Source organism: Varanus komodoensis, unplaced genomic scaffold (assembly GCF_004798865.1).
Source record: "Varanus komodoensis strain SLA01 unplaced genomic scaffold, ASM479886v1 scaffold6_4, whole genome shotgun sequence".
Lineage (NCBI taxonomy): Eukaryota > Metazoa > Chordata > Lepidosauria > Squamata > Varanidae > Varanus > Varanus komodoensis.
In genome coordinates, this window is record NW_025336347.1 from 17,708,934 (window position 1) to 17,722,955 (window position 14,022).

Sequence of the window (14,022 nt, forward strand, 5' to 3'; positions counted from 1 at the left end):
TTCCTATTTCATTTCCTTGATGAAGTTGTTGATGCACGTTTGACAAAAGTGGGAGCGTTCAGGTTTAAAATTAAAGGCATAGAAAGATAATTATTCTTCTTGGTCAGGAGCTTTCCCTTACTTTCCCGTTATGAGGTATGAACTGTAGTATAACCATACCGAACTAGAAGGGATCCTGATGCAGCCAAGATGATTAAGTTGTCCTTTTGTCTTAGTTTTCCAAGGATCTTTCTCATCCATGATCCTAATTTCTTTAACCAATGTTTCATAATCTTACATAGATATTTTCCAACAAATGACTGCACTGCTGCCATTATGTGACAGTATGCTCTGAACCTGCAGCAAAAACATATTGAATATATGGGAACTTGGTGTTCTGACCTTTTTTTTTTCTGGAACCCAGAATAGATAAGAAATAGATCCCATGGAAATGTCAAGGCTTCCAGCATCGTCCTCCTCAAATTTTTCGTTATTGGTGTTTTGCATTGACATTCCATGTCAATTTTTTTCTGGAATCAGTATTTCCCAGAATTGGTAACAGAGTATGAATTCCCTAGATATTCCTGTGTATCAGTGTATCATTTCCACCTAATATTTTGCAGCATGTGAATTTTCCTGTGTTTGCATTAATTACAACTGGTCATTGTGACCTCTTGCTGTTACTGATAAAAATGACTTAATATTTGTAGAAAGGAGTAGGCAACCTGAATGTTTTAAAGTACAACTCTTATCATTCCTAACCATTGACCATGCTGGCTGGGGTTAATGAGAACTGTAGTCCAAAATATCTGGAGGGCAGCAAGTTACCTCCACCAATTTAGTACATGCCATATCGTTTGTAAAAACAAAACCCATAAAACTTTTTTTACCAGTTTCTCATCCCCAAGAAGAAAGTCTGGTGTTAGGGGATTAATAATAAAAGTTTCAGTTCTAAAATAGTGTTTTCAAGCATCCCTCCATTGCTGGCTTCCATTGGATTTGTAAAAAAGCAAGTTCTATCCAGAACTGTTTCGGTTTTCACACTAGGTTCGACTAGATAAAAGGAAAAATTTCCTGTTAGAGCAGTACAATGGAAGCAATTACCTAGGGAGGTTGTGCCCTCTCTCACACTGGAGGTATTCAAGATGCAGCTGGACACACATCAGAGTGCGATGGTGTACCTTGTTTTCCTGTTCTAGCAGGAGGCTGGACCCGATGGCCTTCCAGCTCTACTATTTTTGATTATGTGACTGTCCTACCATAGCTATACACGCACTGCATGGAAGCTACGTTCGCTCCCGCCTCGCCTGGGACTTGCTCACTGATTCTTGCTAACAGTTATTACGAACTGGGTGGGATGTAGGTATATTCGAGAAGCAGATTTCAGATCCCGAGAAAGCCCCTCTGTTACTGTGCCGCCCCGGGAGCAGCAGCCCCTTTTCCAGTGGTCAGCAAAGTCGAAAGTACAAAAGCCAGATGAACAGTAAAGCTAAAAATATCAACGCAAATGAAGCTTTTGAATCCAGAGAGCTTGTCGTTATTGCCGCAAAGGACTCCATTAATTCAACCCTCGCCTTTTCCTGCACAAAGCTGCAAGACTGCAGCCACCGACGCCCGCGAATACTCCCTACTCTAGGCGGAACTGAAGCAAAAGGCAGCATTAAGCGACTATCGCCGATCTCGCCTTGCCCTAATCTCGCGGGAGTGGCGAGCAACCGCCCTCTTCTGGCTCTCGCTCGCGCGCGGTCTCCCAGTTGCTTGGTGACGGTGGAGCGCCGCGCGGGGATGGGCTTGCGGCGTAAGGGTTACGTTGAGACGCGGGCCGGGTTAAGGGCAGATCTAAGATGGCGGCAGCGGCGGGGCCACTCCGGGGCCTGGCGCGGTGCGTGCAGCGGGTGGGAGCAGGTCGGCTCCTCCGACCTCCGCAGCGGGGATTCCACCGCTCTGTGCCTGCCGCTGCTCAGGTAGGAGGGCCCGTGGAGGAGCTGGGACCGAGACGGTCTTTGGGGGAAATTTCGCGGAGCTCCTGCAGAGGTCGGGCACTTCTTGGACCTGGGAGCCGAGGCGTCTTGGGCCAAGAGTTTGGAAGCCCCGCCTCCTGGTGTTTGCTTTTGAAATGCAAGATCCTCCTTCTCAGGTGTACTTTGACGGCGTCGCTTTTTAAAGGTCAGAAAAGGACGCTCTGCACACGCTCAGAGGCACTAATTTTACTGTTTTCGAGCATGTCCCGACGTCGGTCCTGCGACTGGTGATATTCAAATAAGAAGCGGTACCACCAGTCGCAGGGTTTTTTTTTTTCCCTCCCAACCTTATTCTTCCAGACTTAGGTTTTTGTGTGTATCTTGATTTTCTTTGGACAGTTTGGGGAATCTGCCTGCTTCTGGGTGTGTGTGTGTTTTGTTTTGTTTTTGGCTGTACAGCGCTTAGCAGAGCGTTACTGAGTGCTGATACACAGATTCAGTTGTCTTTTGCACTGTGGGAAATCTAACACCACAATCCTGTCTATGCCCTCTCAGAAGTAAATCCTATTAGGTTCAGCTGGACATGGTCTACAGGATTGCAGTCGGTGTGACCTAAGAGTTTTGGAGTACTGTGCTAGAGGTAGAGCTGTTCGGGTGCAGATTTTAAATGAATGGCTGGTGAAGGGAGAAAGATGGGAGAATTGGGTTCTCCCATTGTGATGAGAAAAGCTGTGTATCTCCATAAGCATTGCATTTGCAGTCTGCATTATTACCTGCTGATCGGAATGTAATGTGCTTCTCTTCCATGAACATACATGTAAATTGTAGGTGTTGGAAGATTCAGTTTTTTACCATCCTGTAACCTTATTAGCATTGTGTACAAAATATCAATGTATATTAAGGATCAATAAACAACATTAAGTTGTCTCACTTAAGAATTTCCTGCTAATGGTCCTGTGGCTGTCATGTACAGCCTACTCAGATCTGTGTTTGGAGCAATCAGTTGTACAAGATTCATTGATGGATGAAGGTTTGGGATGGGACAGTTGAAACTTAATGACAGGACAGTTCAAGAGCAGAAGTATGTCAAAAAGCAATGTTGTGGAAACAAAAGTGATTTCGTTGAATTACTTTGATTTATGTCAATTTAAGAGTTAAATGTTAATTGGGAAATTTTATGTGAAGTAATGTGCTTTTCTAAAGGTAGGCATCTTTCTCTAAAGGCTACAAAGAAGAGACAGGGTGACAGGTGCTCTTTGGACAAATCCTTGGGCCTCTTCGTACATAATAAATGGCCTGCCAGGGACAAATGGGAGAAAGTGGCATGCTGTCTGAAGTGTGCCTTCCACTTCTGCTTAGCAGCCTGTGAGTAACTTCATAAAATGCCAAGCATAACACCCAAAGCAGGATTGCTGGATAGTTCAGGGGCTAAGCAATCCAGTACTTAATCCAATAACAGGCCCTTCAGTCAATCACCAATTCTGAAAGGGTAGTGCATGTCCCATTCAGAACTGGTTATACTGTTAGGTTGAGTGACTTCTTCAGGACATAGACATGGCGACCCCTTTGCTGTTTCTTCCAAACTCCCCAGCCATTTCTTTTCTGGAGGATAGGACTGTGTATGTTACACAACTTCTGTACCTCTTAGACTAACTTGGTGTTCTCAGGTGTGATGGAAGTTGCTATCCCATTTCCAGTGTTGAAGTGGGATTCAACTGCCACCCCAGTCAGCTTCAGTATATGAAAGGCATCTTGTCTTTTGACCTCAGCCAGTTCTGCACCCACTAATAGGCTGTGTGTTTCCCAGAACTGCTGGCCCTTCTATGAAGCAGACTGAAGTGAGTGATTCAAGTCCTGGTTCAAGAGGGGCAGCAGGTCATGGCCTTCTGCAGCTGCTTCTTGGTTTGTCTCCCCTTGCTGATTCATTTCCCACTGTTATAACATGTGTATTTATGTCTGCCTACCCACTCTTGGCCTTTGTTTCCCTTGGTGGGAGCACCAACAGCTACTGTGCCCCCTTTCCACTTGGGTTGGCTCCAGCCTAGGGCCTCTTGCCTCAGCACTGGTGCCACCACTGGCATACAGCCCTTGCTCTTACCCAAAAGCCAATTAAAATACTGTTTCTCCTTTTTATTCAAATGTTATTTTAATTGTTAATATTATTTATTTTATTCTTTGGCCAGGGCGACTTAAATTTTACTGTTATACTGTTAGATTATATTGTTTTATATTATGTTGTTTATTTATGATTGTGAGCCGCCCCGAGGCTTCGGCGAACGGGGCGGCATAGAAGTTCTCTAAATAAATAATAAATAAATAGTTACAGTCAGATTGTTCTATAGTAAACCATTTGTGGATTTTGATCTAAATACATTTATTATCAATAGGTGACTGTCCGTGATGCTTTAAACCAGGCATTGGATGAGGAAATAGAAAGAGATGAGAGAGTTTTTCTGCTTGGGGAAGAAGTTGCTCAATATGATGGTGCATACAAGGTAAGAATATCGGTGCAGGGCTTAGAAAGACATAATCTGTGCAGCATTTAAAGAGAAATGTTTAGCAACAATCTAACCCCTTTTTAAAATCTACAGATTAGCAGAGGACTTTGGAAGAAATATGGTGATAAGAGGATAATAGATACTCCTATATCAGAGGTATGAATTCAGAACACATTTTAATTCCTCCCGTTTAATATTTGATCTTAAATGATTGCCTGCAATATGGTCACCAATTTCCATGAAAGTTGTTTTACAGAAACTTAGTTAACTAGTAGTATTTATTATGTTTTGCTTTTTTTTTCCCACAGATGGGCTTTACTGGAATTGCTGTGGGTGCTGCCATGGTATGTACAAAAACAGAAAGCATTTTAAATGCAAAATGCCATTGATTCAGTTTTTAAAACAACTTAAGAAATGGCTGTGGATCTCAAGTATGTCTATCTTATGGTGCCTTACACATAGTTAAGGCAGGTCCCTATTCCAAGGGGTTTACAATCCAAAATAGACTCAGGGAAAGAATGGAGGGAAAGAATGGATAAGTAGGACAGAAGATATGATTTCTTCACACAACAGTAACACAGTTCTTTTGTTTTAACAGGCTGGTTTAAGACCTGTTTGTGAATTCATGACTTTCAACTTCTCCATGCAAGCTATTGATCAGATAATAAACTCAGCTGCCAAAACCTACTATATGTCATCTGGTCTGGTGCCTGTTCCCATTGTCTTCAGGGGTCCAAATGGAGCTTCAGCGGGCGTAGCAGCCCAGCATTCCCAGTGTTTTGCGGCCTGGTATGGGCATTGCCCTGGACTGAAGGTAGTCAGCCCCTGGAGTTCAGAGGATGCAAAAGGGCTACTTAAAGCATCGATTCGGGATGATAATCCAGGTGAGCAAGCCAAGAAATCTGTGTATGCATAATGCTAGCTTTTGGACTCACACCTACTTTAAAGAGTGGCATTTTATCATTTTATACTGCATTTTATACTGCAAATCTAACTTTTGACATCACTCCTGTGCTTAATGTTTTCAGTTTGTGTGAGATGCTGGGGTTCATCTCCTACAGAAAGAGGAAAAGTTACTTTTTGCTATCAGTTGAGGGATTCACATGTAGAATAAGCTCTGCTTTGTCTTCTTCTGCAGCTGTTGAGTTAGACTTTTGAATTACTTGGTATTAGGTTTGAATTTTTTAAGATTGTAAATCTGTGTTCATTTCTTTAGGAACCTTTATGACTGAAATGCTATCTATATGATAAACAGAAATCATGTAGTTGCTCCTTTGAAGACTCATTCCACTGTTACTGCTTAGCTGAAGGAATTGTGAGTTGCAGACTTAGGAAGTCCTTGGGCCTGTTTTGTGTTGTCATGGAGGGAGAAATAAACCATGGTGGCTTATTTCTTCGGTGCGGGGGGATCTACAGCAGCCATGAGTTCTGGATGGCTTGTTAACTGCAGCAACAAGCCACACTTGCTGGGTTTGCATAATGGAAGAAGCCATGCCAGCTAGGATAATCGTACAAATCCCCCCCTCTCCCAAACATATTTCTCACATTGCCTGGCAAACTAGTTTGAAAATGGAGGATTAGACTTATCTTAATTTAGTACAAGTTGCTTCTGTAAACCTAATTATTCCATGGATCTCCACCAGCTTATAATTATGTAGGCCTAAAAAAGAATAGTGAGATTATTTTGAGAGAGATGAGCAGCATTCGAATGTTGGGGGGATTTGGCAGATCATGGTGGAGCAAAGCTCCTTGATGTGATTTAGCTAGAGACTTGGCATATAGGAAACAGGCAAGTGCAATGCCCTTGAGGGGTGTTGGGTTTATAAGACTCGGTCAGAAAGGAATCCCACCTACTAATTGAGTCCTCTGACTTGGACCCAAGCTGACCACAAGCTGCCTGGGAGCTTTTGAAGCATTCCACCAGTTGCTGCAAGGGTCAAAAGCCGATAAAATCTGAAATGCTCAGAGTTTTGACAAAACCAATGTATAGTCTATTCTGCAGAATTTTAGACCCTTTGCTTATTTAAAAAGTTTTGTACATTTGCTTTTTTTCCCAATGGGAAGCTCTGTTCAACTTTGACAAGCTACTTGCTTTTCTGAAGGAACAATAAGATATGGCCTTATATTCTTTACTTCCCCCTCCATTGAACTAGTCAAGCACTCATGCTATCAGTTCAGGGCCTTATAAGGTCACATGTTGTACTGGTTATATGGCTGAATATAGCTTGATGTTGTTTTAAGCTGTATTAAGTGAATAATCCATACACAGATTCCTGTCTTCCATTTAAGTAATGCAAATTTGTACATTCTGTGTAATTGAAGATTCCAGAATTCCTATTATTTAATGCTTCTATAAGACTTTGGGTTATATGTACCAGGCCCTTCAAATCCAACTTTCTGGGTGCAGCATAGGATCCATGAGCCAGTGTAAGTTCTTCCTTACCTGCTTTATCTGGATCTCTTGCATGCTTTGGTTTACATGTACAGCATCAAAGTTGGTGTAAGGAGGCTTCTGTCCTTGGGGCAGTCTACACTAGACATGTTTATTGGCTTTGTAATGCCTGAATCATTGAGGTTTCACATGACATTCACCCCAACCTTTCCTTCTCACAGGATCTCTTCAGACCAATTATATCATGTCTCCTTTTTATGTTGTCATTTCTTTTGGTATTTTTATTAGTGTGTGCTAAACTGACTTCAGCATGTTGGTGGGCTGTTGAGAAAGAGGAAGTGCCTTATCAGGCTTTGGTAAAACTGCAGCTACCTGAAGACCCTTTAGTTACTTTCCCTCTCCCCTTCTCTAAGTACAAATGTAGTGCTGCTTCTGCATGTGCTCCAACTGTGATTGGTACATTTTGGATAAATTCGGTGACTGTGTTCCCTCATAAACAGAAAGGGCTGTAGTAGAGACCTCCTTGGTATGTGCCCTGAGAGTTTTTGATTCCAAACATAGAGCTGTAGCCATGAGATTGCATTCAGTGTCAGTCTAACTTAAGTTCTGTTAATTTGGGTGGGTCCACTCTAAGACTAACATCAAAGACTAACATCAAAGACAAACCTTAATTCTCATGGTTCACCACAGATGGGAAATTGACATGAGCTAGTTCAATATTTTTGTTTTCTTTGCAGTTGTGATGCTAGAAAATGAGTTGATGTATGGGGTGCCCTTTGAGTTGTCTGAGGAAGCCCTGGCAAAGGACTTCCTTATTCCAATTGGAAAGGCTAAGATAGAAAGGCAAGGTAAGCAAGATGAAATGCTTGGGTGCCGTTAATTATATATAGTGCTGTTCTACACTGCAAAGTCAAATAACCTCTTCTTTTTATCATTAAGGTGAACAGTCTGAAAATTGGTTTTGCTACCTAGAAACTGAGTTCCCTTTGGAGAGATTATCACTTGTTTGAGGGACATGTGGGCCAAGCCCTTTTTTGCTAACTATGTCTGGGAGGGAGTTCCTGACATCATAAGCCCAGTCTCCTTTGCTCAGTAGCCAAGACTTGGGGGATAAATGAGCATTCCATTGTTTGTTATTTATTCCATGTTATAGATGTTTCTCATTCCCACCCTCCTTCCCTCTTTTTAGAAGCTTTATTAAGAATTCTTTTAACCAGCTAATGATGTACAAGAACATTTAATATCTGCAGTTCTAAAGCTTGACAATAATAAGAGTAATTAATGTTTTGACATTACTAGACACAAATACTAAGTCAAGCATCTACCGTCCTTTTAGAGCTGGTCACTGTATCTTCAGTGAAAGAGTTTTAAAAATCCTCTATGGAGGGTGGTGACTACTAGATGATCTACTGATTTTCAGAATTTGGGGAAAGATCGGCATTCTACATTTAACCATATTGTATTTTGGAATCCTCACCAGCCTCTGTGTTTCAGGAAGCCACATTACCTTAGTGTCTCACTCACGACCAGTTGGCCACTGTCTGGAAGCAGCTGCTGTCCTTGCCAAAGATGGGGTGGAGTGTGAGGTATGTATCACATCATGGGATTATAATCCACAGGGAAGAAACCTCTTTAAGCAACTACCCCACCACAGTGGAACTGGGCATCATAGTGATCTGTTGACTTCCACTGCCCTAGCTTCAGTAGATTTTTGGTGCTGATGCAATTTAGTCCCACCAGCAGGCTTGAACTTCACTGGGTCTTGTACGAATATGAAAGAAGTGAGATGCAGGGACAGAATCCAAATTCTGTCCTGGGGAAAGCAGAATTTTCTGACCTTTATGATTCATGTCAGTTTTTTAAAATTAGGGCTACAGCATTGACAGTCACTTATACTGAACATAAGGAAGTGCCTGAATCACACTCTGTGCTCATGGTTGCCAGATAATGACTGCCGGCAGCTCTGCAACATGTCAGACAGGAGCTCTCTCAGCTCTGTCGTCTGAGACCTCTTTCAAATTGAACAAGGCATAGATTGAAATTGGAATCTCCTTCCAGCTCAGGCATGGGCTGTCTCTGAGCTATGAATTCATTGATAAACCTTTTCATTTAAAGCTGTCAGTTACTTGTATTCTGGAACCTACAAAATTGTAAGCATAGCTTCAAAACTGAAGGACCTAAAAACTTGGTGCACTCCCCCACCCCCCCGGAAGAGATTCTCAGAATGGCATCCATACTAGGGCTTGGATATTGAGGTGCTGCTTAGTGTGGGAAGGGTGTTGATTGTCACCAACTCCACCCCCATCTCCAACTTCTAGCAGAATTTCAGGAAGGGAGAAGTCCTGTTCCATAAATTTTGTTCTGCTCATTGAGTGAGTTAGGAAGCAAGCCTAGATTCAGTGCTTGCTGTCTAGACTAGTTTGGAGTTAATGTAATCAAGATTATTCATCTCTGTCCTATAGGTGATAAACCTCCGTTCCATTAGACCAATGGATATTGAAACCATCGAAACTAGTGTTATGAAGACAAATAATCTCGTAACAGTGGAAGGTGGCTGGCCACAGTTTGGGGTGGGAGCTGAAATCTGCGCCAGGATTATGGAAGGTAATGCAGGCTGTCATGTGTACTCTTCAACTCAATTTGTCAGGAATTCACAAATCAAAAGAAAATTATAAGCCTACCTTAGTAACTTTACATTTGGAAATGGAAGCCAAATTACTCTGAATCTTTTCAAGAGTAGCCATTTTTAGCCTGTCATAACACAAGTTCATCCTGTTGCCAGGAGCAGCTGCCCTGCTACTTAAAAAGAAATGTTGGCTTTTTTTTTGTAGTGTGTTACTTTCACACCTTCACCTTTAGCATCTTACAAAAGCTAATGGGGAGTTCAACTATTGCACTGCAGAGGATAAGGATGGTATTCTACAGGTCTTCAACCCAGTACATGACCTTTGTTTTCTGAGCCTGCTGATACAGTGGAATTCAGTTGTATATTCTCTCCTGTCAGTGTTTCTCCTCTTCCCTCCCCCTGCCACTCCGTGCAGAAAAGCAAGACCTGCAGCTTAATTTGCTTTGGTTTGGAGCTGCTCTTCCAGGGTTCTTGCTCTCGTGTCAGCTCTGCCTAGCAACTTCTCAGGTAGGGACAGACCAGACAAAGTGGAAGTGCAGCCAAGGCTGCCCGAGAGTTGAATTATCTTTTTTTAATTTTCAGGTCCTGCTTTCAACCACTTGGATGCCCCTGTTGTGCGTGTCACAGGTGCAGATGTTCCTATGCCTTATGCAAAAATTTTGGAGGAGAACTGCATACCTCAAGTAAAGGATATTATATTTGCTGTGAAGAAAACACTAAATATCTAGGTTGTATGTGTGTGTGGATGTTTCAAGAGTTTAAATCTTTACAGTTATTTATGGAATGTATTGCAAACCATTCATATACAGAAATGCATCTTGTATAGTACATGGACCTGCATGGGGGGAGGGGGTATGTACGTGGAAGGAAGTGACTTAAACATATTCTGTTACAGGGCATATCTCCCCCTCTTTCTTCAGAAGAAAATGCAAAGGGAGATCTTCAGCCCCCAATAGTTGTGATCGCTTAAAGAACTCCCACTGTAAGAGGAAATGTTCTGTTTATCATTGTACATTAAATCAGGCTTGCCTTAATAGGCAGCCCTAGATCATCTTGTGCTTATTTTGTATTTTACAAAGCTTGCAATAAAGGACTAACAAAAATGGTAAGACTGTGTCCAAAGTAAAGTCCATAATAGAAATAGCATGTCCAAACAATGTAAATACTTATCAATTGCATGCTGATGTTTTAAAAATTAGAATGTAAGTATCTTGTTTAAGCCATGATGGCAATCAGGAGGTTCCCTTCACTAATGGAAGGGAAGGGATTGGGAGGGGGGTGGTGTTAGGGATGCCCAGGCCTGTTCAGTCGTTCCTTCCATATGACTGCAAACACCTCCCCCATTAAAATTTCTGAAAGCTTCCTTGCTTTTGGGGGTGGGTGATCTGAGAGTGACTGAAGCTGTCTGCCCTTTGTATGGCTCCTGGGCTATGTGTAGCCCCAATAGGTTTGGCCTGGACCTATTTGATTCTTAAGCCAAAACAGGTTCTCTACACCTGCTGTAAGATGTACCTTGACAAAACAGGGCCACCAGTTTGGCAGATGAGAAGGCTCCCCTACACTGAACATACGTATGTCTGAAAATGAGATGGGATATACCTACTATTAAACCCCACCTTTGACTCATCTACACCACAGAGGGAACCTGATCCCTCACTCCCCCACACTTTTCCTGTTACTCCTTCAGCATTCCTGAACGAAGAAAGCAAATGCAGTTAATTCCTTTACTACTACTCTAAACCATAAATTTAGGACACTGGCCAAAATCAGTGTTGAAGCTTCAAGGCATCCATATTTCCCACCTGCCATTCCCAGTGTATGGTACTTAAGTGATTAGGATGCACTGTTCCCTTCCAGCACCAATGAAGTTCTATTGACATTTATTTTAATAAAAATATGACTTGAGTATATCACAGGTTACATGAACTCTTATACACAATGATATTCTCTGCATAGTAACACACACTGATGTATACTTGACTTTAAAAATGGATTACTAATAATCCTTAAAGTGCAGTTTAAGGGTTTGAACAAATCAGAAAAAAGGACATTTGTCACAAAAAAGTAACTTTTTTTAAACTCCTGGTTCAAGATGCATCTCACATTGATGATAAATTTGGTTTAATGGAAACTCCCTACAACTCCCGCCTAAGTGAAAAACAGCTCAGTTCCCAGCTAACCCAAAAGTCATGTCTTGAATAGTATTCTCACAAGGATGGACATGCGAGATTATGAACAGGTGCTTCAAAAGTATTAGAATAGTCCATTGACCAGCTCAATACTTCACAGGAAGTGAAAAAATTAGATTTCAGTCTTCCACCAGAGTTTTAACTTTCAGAATAAGTGATTTTTTTTAGCATAGCTAAACTAAATTGATCAAACATCAATGTGTCAGGGTTTAGACTTTCAGAAGCCCTTGGAAGCAGATCCTAGGAAATAAATTGTCATTGCTGAGCTATTCTTTTTATTCTATTAGAAGAAACACTACCTTCCCAAAACAAGATTCTGTAAAAGAGTTCCTTTAAACCTGAAGTCACCCTCCAAAATGCCAAAGTAATCTGATACAGTACTGCTACTCAATTAAGAGATTGCTCTAGGGGGGGAAAGCCGCTTGAAATGGCTCTAAACAGGCATCTGTAAAACAAACCACCAAGAGGCAGTGGTTAAATCAAATTATTACAAGAGTTGTTCCTGGAACACAAATTAGACTATCCAAGCTGGGTGCTGGAAACTGTTTCAGCTGATTTTGGGAGCACTGTAGTCAGAGGTTTCTGTTTTCTTCAAAGCTCCTTTCTGGAAATTCTGAATGGAACTAAGTAAGGCGCCCCGGCTTGTGCTGTTAGGCCGTGGGTCAGGCTGAATTGGCACATCCAAATTAGGAGGAGGTGGGGGAGCTGCTGGTGGCGGAGGTGGAGAAGGAATTGTTGAGGCGCCTGCTAAGAAAAAGGAAGACACATGTGGTTAAGAGCTGAACTCCATTCACTGATGTACTGCTAGGCAAAATGTCAACAGAAGATGTGATCTGATAACTGAAATGTATAAAATAAGGCAGAGAGTCATGCAACATGAAACCAAAAGGACAGGTTAAATTTTAAAAAATCAGCGCAGCCACACTGGGGAACAGGCAGTGCAGTCACATTAATAGAATCTGAACTAATAATCAAAAACTGCTTTCTAGCAAACAAGTAAATTTTAAGAACAGACTCATGAAAACTGTTGTTCATTTTTCAAGGACACATATATCTAAGGACAACTTTACAGCAAGTTTTTCTTACACAGATGTAGGGAAAGGTATTAATATACACCATTTATGAATTAGACATGTTAGTAGCCGATTCACAATGTGCAACAGTCACAAGATGATGTTGCACATTTTCTGTACTACACATGTGCAGAAAGCCCAGGAGTGAAGCATGTGCTCTCATTAGATCCGACCTCCCAATATTACCTTTCAGACACATACACTGAAAGTTCATCATGACTTCAGAATCAATCCATATAATTTGACAGCCAAGAGAATTTCACAACTATGTTATTTATAACATAAAAAACATAATGGGGTTTATGCCACACATCAGTGACTGCTGTGATAGCATCTGTTACTAGGAAGACTAATGTCTGAACCACATGCTTCATTTCCCATTTTAATCTATATTGAAACAAACTGAAACTGGTCCACAGACCAGACTGACAAGAGTATTGATGGGTGCCCATGAAGATGGATTTATTCCAAACTGCACTAAGCTGTAATAAACCTTCCTTTGTGTACCTGGCATTCTTCCCTTTTTTCTTCCTGTGATTAATGCCTTCCCACTTGTGTGTGTGCTGCTTTTTCTGCCAGGACGCATAAACAAGTACAGAGTGACATGCGGGTAAGGAAGGTTTAAAAGATGACAGGGTACCAGCACTAGCGACAAACCATTCCAGGCATTCACATGGGCTTTTCCCTGAGTAGCAAGTCTATGTGCTTCCAAATTAGCATGCAACTCTACAGCAAGTCCATATAAGTTTGAGCAGTGAAAGATTCCACGGGAAGGTCAAAGGCTGTGGATGTCCCCAGAGCTGAAATTAAAGGAATGGGATCACACTGCTTGTGGAAGACTCATTTCAAGTATAACACAAACTTGGTGTTTCTGTGGTAAATTGACCAAAAGCTTGTTCTATAAATTAGATGTTACTCGATTGCCTTTATTGTCTCATGTCTGCAGTCATTTGTTGAAAAGAATCACCCAAATAAAAGATCTTTGATCATTAAGATGTCGACCAGCGTGAGAAAGTAAAGGTAATCCAAGTAGATCAAAGCTAGACAGACCATCCTGCCAACTTGAAGTCCTTTCCTGCAGAGCATTTCTTCCCACTGAATAGTTACCCCCCAGGCAAGTTAACAGCCCAGTGGTGGTAACCTTAAAGGTTTCCCCATGACATTAAGTCTGACTCTAGGGGGCGGTGCTCATCTCCGTTTCCTAGCTGAGGGAGCCAGCATTTGTCTGCAGTTTCCGTGGTCATGTGGCTGGCATGACTCAACACCTAAGTGCACAGAACCTTCCCACCGAAGTGGTACCTTTT

At 41.8% G+C, this 14,022-nt stretch overlaps 2 protein-coding genes across 8 annotated transcripts in view; one reads left to right on the forward strand and one right to left on the reverse strand.

Moving 5' to 3' along the window:
- The first annotated feature begins 1,784 nt into the window (after window positions 1–1,784).
- Window positions 1,785–10,565, forward strand: PDHB (pyruvate dehydrogenase E1 subunit beta). Its single transcript, XM_044451750.1, has 9 exons — window positions 1,785–1,943; window positions 4,328–4,435; window positions 4,532–4,594; window positions 4,747–4,782; window positions 5,037–5,322; window positions 7,568–7,678; window positions 8,325–8,416; window positions 9,293–9,434; window positions 10,039–10,565. Exons 1-9 carry the CDS (start codon window positions 1,824–1,826, stop codon window positions 10,182–10,184), a joined length of 1,104 nt encoding a protein of 367 aa, XP_044307685.1. The 5' UTR covers window positions 1,785–1,823; the 3' UTR covers window positions 10,185–10,565.
- Window positions 10,566–11,319: 754 nt separating this feature from the next.
- Window positions 11,320–14,022, reverse strand: part of PXK (PX domain containing serine/threonine kinase like) — a 31,294-nt gene continuing 28,591 nt past the window's right edge. For 2 of the 7 annotated variants that reach the window (XM_044451745.1, XM_044451743.1), the window contains exon 14: window positions 11,320–12,389. In XM_044451745.1, coding sequence (XP_044307680.1) covers window positions 12,193–12,389 — 197 coding nt within the window. In that variant the 3' untranslated portion in view covers window positions 11,320–12,192. Of the gene's footprint in view, window positions 12,393–14,022 lie in introns of all 7 variants that reach the window. The other 5 variants (XM_044451744.1, XM_044451742.1, XM_044451749.1 and 2 more) reach the window with 3 other exon arrangements.